Here is a 7,500-nt window from a genome sequence, read left to right on the forward strand (position 1 = left end):
GAAGGAGGAGACAGAGATGAGGCAATGAACAATAGGGGGAGGGGAAGGGAGATTGAAGGGATGAGGGGAAGAGGAGGAAAAAGAGGATGACTGACTGACTGTCTGGCAGACAGGCAGACAGGCAGACAGACAGGCAGGCAGGCAGGCAGGCAGGCAGGCAGGCAGGCAGACAGACAGACAGACAGACAGACAGACAGGCAGACAGGCAGGCAGGCAGGCAGGCAGGCAGGCAGGCAGGCAGGCAGGCAGGCAGGCAGGCAGACAGACAGGCAGGCAGGCAGGCAGACAGGCAGACAGGCAGACAGACAGGCAGGCAGGCAGACAGGCAGGCAGGCAGGCAGGCAGGCAGGCAGGCAGGCAGGCAGGCAGGCAGGCAGGCAGGCAGGCAGGTAGGTAGGCAGGCAGGCAGGTAGGCAGGCAGGCTTGCTAGAGACAGACAAGCTTGTAAATTATTTTCAGTCAGTTATGAATCTTGGTGAAAAATAATAAATTGACAGTGCATTTAGGTAAGAGAGAGGAAGGGCAAGTTAATACAGAATGACAGGATGCGTGTGGGCGGAGTCCAATCTGGCTAGGTGACACTATTCTAGGCTTAAAGGAAGGTTATTGTAACACTATAGGATAGTTAGATAAAGCATTTGATATGAATTTTGCTGTGAATGTATTTAGTAATTATTACTATCTAATATTTATCATTATATTTATAGATAAAAGACTTCATGATTTTCTTAAAAGTAAGTTACTGAAAGGGATGCAGCATGAACATTCACACTTTACCCTTCAGTCTTTATTACTCTTTCATTTTTAAGCATCTGTGAGATCTAAGTGATTAAAATAGAAAATCAACATTTCTAAACATGAAAATCTTTTCCTGGTACATATTGCAGAGAAACCATTTCCTTTTACTGCATGTGTAGGGGTTTGTTCCACTTACCTAGTAACATTGACATTGTAACCAATTCAGATCATGGCATTCATAACATTTGTGTATTTGGCCTACTGTTTTTATCCAGAATCATTGTTCATTTGTGAAAGGGCTATAGTGTCTATTTGCTTCCATTTAGAGTTTGTTGCCAAATTTAGTGTTTGTACCTGCTTAGTTCAATAAAGGCTTTTTAATAAGGAATATATACATTTTGCAATACTGACCTAGTTATAACCAGTGGTTGTAGGTCATGGATGTATTCGAAGAACTGTTTTTTGAACAAAGAGCAGTAGTTAGTTCAAGTTATTTGTTTGTTTAGATAAAGTTTGAAAATGTTATAATTGGTAAATAACTATTTATGTTTGTTATACTACCTGGTGATGGAATGGCAGTATTTATTGACAAGTAGTATGGGAAATACATTAGTAAGTGATAGGACGCCTTTTTGGTACACATCAGTTCAGAAGTTGTGTTGTTCCAATTTTCTAATAGAGGTACATTCTCAAATATGGCATATATCTAAGCACATTCAAATAGTTTGGAGTAAATTCCCCTCATAAAATGAATCTCATAAAATGAGTTTCATAGAATTACAAAACTGCACTGCCTCTTTTGTCATCTGACAAGGTCATCCCCATGTGAGATAACAAGGTCATTCTCAAAGGTAAAGCAGGAAGGTTATGGAGGCACCAGCGTAAAGCACAAGGTCACTGGGTGGGGAGAGAGGAAGGCTGGCTGGTCTGCCTGTCAGCACATTCATTACACTTCCCATTCCAGTCTCTATCAGTAGGCTCAGCATGCATTAGAAAGAGGAGTTCCAGATTTCCATTTAGTGAAAGTCTTGGGAGTGCCAAAGTGATTGTGACATTGATGCTGCTTACTGAAGACGAAACAAGAGTCTTGTTATCATTGAAGGGAGATGTGGACTTGACTCTTGGCTTGTCTTGTTCATCTTTCCTTTCTGTACAGTGCTAGTGCTTGGAAATTGCCTTGATTTTGTTAACAAAGGAAGATAACTAGAACCATGGATAGTGACTTATTCAGAGATACTTTGTCCGTAATGGAAAGCACAAGTCAGACCATTGGTTATCGTGTGCGACTTCGAATGCAACACATTCTCAAAGATGTAGCTCAGTTGGCATATGAAAGACCACAATTCTTTGCTGATGTTCCACCCCCTTCCTTATATGTTGGAAAAGGTAAATATTCTGCATTTATTAGTTGAGTAGCTGTGATGAGTTGTTGTGATGAGCCAGCGTTGTCATGTATGTTCTTAAGAAAAAAAAATGTGAATCCTGAATGAAAATAGATTTATTTTATAAATGAAATTATTGTTATTATCAATATTACAATCATAATTATTATTGTTTTTTTATTACTGTTAGTATTAGTGTTTTTACTACTACTATTAATATTTTCATTATCACTATGGTGGTTGTTGGTATTATTTTAAGTTGTAAAAAAATTATTACTATTATTTTTGTGAAAGATATTGTTTTTATTATTACTGTAAGTGTCATAGTGTTTATTAATATTATTATTATATTTTTATTTTTATAATTATAATAATTATGATTAGCTTTTATTACAACAGTATCATTATCATCACTATAGTTCCATTTGTTTTCAGTACTATAACTAGTACTACTTAGATTGTAGATTTTTTTTTACTAATTCTATTGCTGAGTTGAGATTATGATGACACAGCTGCTATCATTCTCCTGAAAAGATATATAACCACATGTCATTTCCATATAATCTATTGTTAGATCTTTTTTTTTACAAGTATTATCCACTAACAGTCATTTTACCATTTATAGTATTATGATATTTTTATCTTGAATGCCCAGCAGAGTCGAGAGTATTAGACCATGAGGTTATTAAGGATCAGGCAGGAGTCAGGATGTGAAATATCAGGTGAGAAAAAGGAATTGAGAAATCTTCCATCTAGAATGAAGTGACGCTCTATAGTTAGTTCATAGCTGTTATCGTAAGTGATGCTGATATTGTGTAGATTCGATTCCTTGTCTGGGAGGTTACTAGCATGTGCAAGGCCAGCTTAAGAAGTCTGACATGTGATAACTAATTTGATTTGTGATTGGTAGGTGGCTCTTAATTAAGATAGGTTGAACTACAGCTGTGTATGGATGTGTTTTGTTTTACTGGGAATGTTTACCCCAACGTTTTTTCCTATAAACTTTGATTAAGGGTTGTTTCGATAGGAATTTTTAAAGGTTTTTCTCTTATTTGGACTTCTTTGTGCTTGCTACTTGGTACTTAGGTACATATCAGTAAGTAAATGAATGGTTTATGATATGATTGGATAACATTAGTTATAGTGAATACAGAACATTGTGTTCTAACTGAGCACCCAGTAGGATGGAATTGTGAGTTTTTATTATGGAATTCTTTAAAAGCATTTGATAATAAGTGTTTCAAGTAATGTTCAGGGCATTGTCCTCATTAGTTTTATCTGGTATTCTGTGTATAATATTTGTGCTTGATGGTAATATGGACTGGATATTAAGTAATTTTCAATACTTTGTGTGGTACACAATACTATTTATTTATTCCTATATTTGTGCATTTCTTGATTATTTTTAATGATTATAATTTTCTTTCAGATGGGCCCCCTCCAATGCCCCCCATGCCCCCAGGGCCTCCTCCTGGCACGACAATGGCAAGCCCAGCACCGTCTACGAGCCAGGGGCCGCCCCCCCTGGCCCCCCAACATGTGTCACCCAACCCAACCGCCCCCAGCCCCACCCACCCGGCCCCCCCCAACCCAAACCCAACCCACCGCCCAACCCCAAAACCCCGACCAACGCACCAAATGGTCTTCCTGGGGGGACAAATTTTGGGGGGGGGGATGGGGGATGGATCCCCCCCGGCCCCCCCCCACCACCCTCCACCAGAGTCCCACTGGTCCCCAGGTTCCACCCTCCAACCTTTCCCCCAACCAGCTGGGCCTGTGATGCCAGCTGACTATCCCAATGGAGGTAACCATGACTGTCTTTTAGTTCATTTTTTAGATGAAAATTTTTATTTAGGCAGGCTCTAACAATTTCTAAGATTTCTTTTTCCTTTTTTAAGTTATTTGCACTTATCAGGGTTTAAATATTTACCAAGGACCATAGGACCATACCAGCTGATCTGATATCTAGTTTGGTGCTGCTTTGGCTCGGGATTCTCTATATACCTTCTCACTTTTGTTTCAGGTTATGTCTATATTTGGCTAAGATTAGAGTCAGGTTTTTGGCCTCAGTATTATTTTAATTTCATTGTTTCGCATAAACACTACTAAGGTATTTTTTTTATTGAAATTAGAGATCGTCCTGTGATAGATTGATGATTCATACCACAATGTAATTTCAGGAATGATGGGTCCAGGACCGATGGGTATGGGCCCTGGTATGGGTCCAGGTATTGGCCCTGGCATGATGGGACCCATGCAGATAGCTGTCAACCCTGCAACCAATGATGCACCACTTGAATTCAACACTAACAAGAACAAACCGCCAATGCCTGTAGCTGCAAGTAAGAATCCATCCATTATCAGTAGTTCTTAAAGTAATTTCTTTTTGTTATAAGTGTGGAAACAGGGAAAATCTAAGTTTGACTTTATTTTATCTCATTGATGTATTATATTTATTTTTGGTATACAAATGTTCTTTATTACAAGACACCCTGTTATATAATTCATGTAGTTTTTTTGTGTAAAGCCTACTGTATTTTGCAATTTATTAAATGCACCAGCATAGGACATACTCTAAATTTAGCATGAAATATATTGAGAAAATAAAACTTGGTTTTATTCTGCTTATTGGTATGAACCAAATATTTACATATTGTATATTGTTTAATGATGGCAATGCTTTGTGATTTCTTTCTATCTTCTCTAATTTCATATTCATAGATAATGGAGAAATGGTAGATGGGATAATGCCTGAGCCTGTCATTGTGGAAGAGAGAAGAGAACGAGACCGGGAGAGAGATCGTGACCGTGACCGTGATCATGGAAGGGATAGAGATCGTGACAGAGAGCGCTCTCGAGGCAGAGACAGAGACAGGGACAGGGACCGTGACCGTGAGCGAGACAGGTAAAGCATTTAAGATATGATATTATCATCTTCAGTTGTGAGCTTAAGATGTAGTCTACTTATACTTAGCTTTCCACACTCTTGTCTCACCTTTCAAATAAACGTCTCTCTTTCATAGAGAAACTTCGTAATGATTTTTGAAAGAATAGAGATAATGTAGTTCATTGAGGTATTTGATCTTTAATCAATGATTTATCCACTTTCAGGGATCGTGGAATTAGAGTACTCCGTGAACCGAAGTAGAGCAGAGAAAGGACGATGAGAGAGGGAAAGGGAGAGAAGAGATAGAGTCGAGAGAGAGAGGGACCGAGATAGAGATAGAGATCGTGGTCGAGATAGACCAAGGAAGGACAGTGGTGGCAGCAGCCGTAGTGGGGGCGATAACATGTCTGTGGGCAGTGGTAAGTCTGACTTTCTTGTTAAATGATGTTTTATTTTTATTGCATAAAGTTGATATTGCACCTTTGTAAGTTCTTAGTTTCTGATGCATTGACATGGATTTTTTTTGTGATAACCAATTTAATTATGTACACATAAAGAAATTAATACACAGAGGTGTGTGTTGCTTCTTCATTATAATTTTGTTTCATTTTTTTTTTCTGGACATTTTTAGTTATTATTTTAATAATTATATGTTGATGTTGATAAAATCGTTGTTATAGGTAACTATTTTATGTTTCAAAAATAATTATGACAGAAGGGTAACTAGAGATTAATAACACTATGCAGTGCAAATTGTCAAGAGCATTGCCGATGCAAAACATTTGAGAGATGTGGATTTTAGCATTCGCTGATACCGAACCTTTTGAATATGATGATGCCCTTCTGGCATTAGTAGACTACCACCTGCCTTGAGCTGGCCCACCAGGACTGCTGGAGGCTCCTGTGCGCATCCAGGGGCGTCATGCTAAGATTCCCTTTTATTGTCTTAGATTTAAGAATTCTGAAGGGTTCCTCCTACACATGATAATTTATGGTATTATGTAATATATTAATAATTATTACTCTTTTATTTTCAGTTTTTCTGGTGAGTGAATGGGTGTCGCAAGTGCAACCCCTTGATGGAAATAATCAGTCAGGTTCAGGTTTTGGACCGATGGGTCCTGGTCCAGGTCCTTGGGGTCCAATGTGGGGCCCTGCTGGAGGGCCCATGGGACCAATGGGCCCTATGGGTCCAATGGGGGGCCCAATGGGGCCTATGAGTGGCCCTATGGGACCTATGGGACCAATGGGCCCCATGGGTCCAATGGGACCTCCTGGTGAAGGTCCTCCCATGGTAAGTACACTAGAGCTGCTTTCAGGGGGAAATATAGTGTTTAGAACATTGTTTAGGTTCAGATTTTGAAGATGACAGAAGATTTTTAACCCATTTGTGATGGGGCGTATATTTACCAAATGCCGATCCTGTTGGGATGATAACAAGCCTGGATGGCTTCCCACTGAGAGATATCTCCTAGTACGATGCCATGTTACACCTCTCAGAACACTTTTCACTTGCCTGATTCTGTGGGGATGATAAGATGTGGTTTTTGTATTTTTTTACATTATTTTCACAAGTCAAGAAAAATGTCTATATACAAATGCAACTGCAATGAGTTTATACATATGTAACTATGTAAAACATATATTATTTATATGGGGAGATCATGATGTACTAGGACATTATGCAGAAGGAACAAAATATTCAGATTACGTGATATCACGTCCCCTGTTGTGAATGGGTTAAAATGAAATCTGCAATAAGGCTGTCTAAATGATTAAGAAGGGTAAATATATTTTTAATGTCATAGTTCATAATTTTTAACCCCTTTTTTATACTAGTCTTGATTTTTAACGTTATCCCTTCAGAGTGGAGATTTTCGTATAACTTGGGGCATGTTTGGATGGATGATGTCACCAGAAGGCCTGACAGTGCCCATCAAAAACCCTCTGCATTGCAAGACATGTGTCTTAGTCCCCCCAAACCGCCTGGCTCCCCCACCAACCACTAGGGAGAGACCCCTTGGCTGCAGGACCATCTTTGTTGGAGGCCTTCCAGAGAATGTCACAGGTCAGTTGAATATTGGTCTTTCACCCTATATTATAGACTTTCCTTTGGACTCTCAGTCTCCACTTATCTTGCATCTTTGTAATAGAGTCTCTCTCCCCTGCCCCCGGGCTCTTCCTTCTTTTTTCCCCTCCACTTCCCCCCCCCCCCCTCTCATCTCCCTCTCCCTCTCCCTTTCCCCTAATCTTCCTCTCTCTCATTTTCTTTTCCCCTTCTTCCTTCTCTTTCTCCCCTTTCTTTTTTTCCCCTCTTTTCTCTTTCTTTTTTCTTCTTTTTTCCCCTTCCCCTCTTTCTCTCTTTCCTCTTTTTACTCCTCCTCCCCTCTCCTTCCCCCCCCTCCCACCCCCCCCTTCCCCCCCTCCCCCACCCTCCCCCCCCCCCCTCCCCCCTCCTCACTCCCCTCTCCCTCTCAAATTTCTCTTCTTTCT

The 7,500-nt window shown here is 39.9% G+C and overlaps 1 protein-coding gene across 2 annotated transcripts in view; it reads left to right on the forward strand.

Moving 5' to 3' along the window:
- Nucleotides 1–7,500, forward strand: part of LOC122263181 (ecto-NOX disulfide-thiol exchanger 2) — a 33,692-nt gene that overhangs the window by 2,668 nt on the left and 23,524 nt on the right. The window contains exons 1-8 of one of the 2 annotated variants that reach the window (XM_086532109.1): nucleotides 1,580–2,124; nucleotides 3,550–3,718; nucleotides 3,878–3,924; nucleotides 4,301–4,462; nucleotides 4,842–5,025; nucleotides 5,293–5,430; nucleotides 6,058–6,301; nucleotides 6,874–7,075. In XM_086532109.1, coding sequence (XP_086388235.1) covers nucleotides 1,950–2,124; nucleotides 3,550–3,718; nucleotides 3,878–3,924; nucleotides 4,301–4,462; nucleotides 4,842–5,025; nucleotides 5,293–5,430; nucleotides 6,058–6,301; nucleotides 6,874–7,075 — 1,321 coding nt within the window. In that variant the 5' untranslated portion in view covers nucleotides 1,580–1,949. Of the gene's footprint in view, nucleotides 1–1,579; nucleotides 2,125–3,549; nucleotides 3,727–3,877; nucleotides 3,925–4,300; nucleotides 4,463–4,841; nucleotides 5,026–5,292; nucleotides 5,431–6,057; nucleotides 6,302–6,873; nucleotides 7,076–7,500 lie in introns of those variants that run through there. The other variant, XM_086532110.1, reaches the window with a different exon arrangement.

This window comes from Penaeus japonicus, unplaced genomic scaffold (assembly GCF_977035675.1).
Source record: "Penaeus japonicus unplaced genomic scaffold, GWHDUDI00000001_assembly GWHDUDI00000037, whole genome shotgun sequence".
NCBI lineage: Eukaryota > Metazoa > Arthropoda > Malacostraca > Decapoda > Penaeidae > Penaeus > Penaeus japonicus.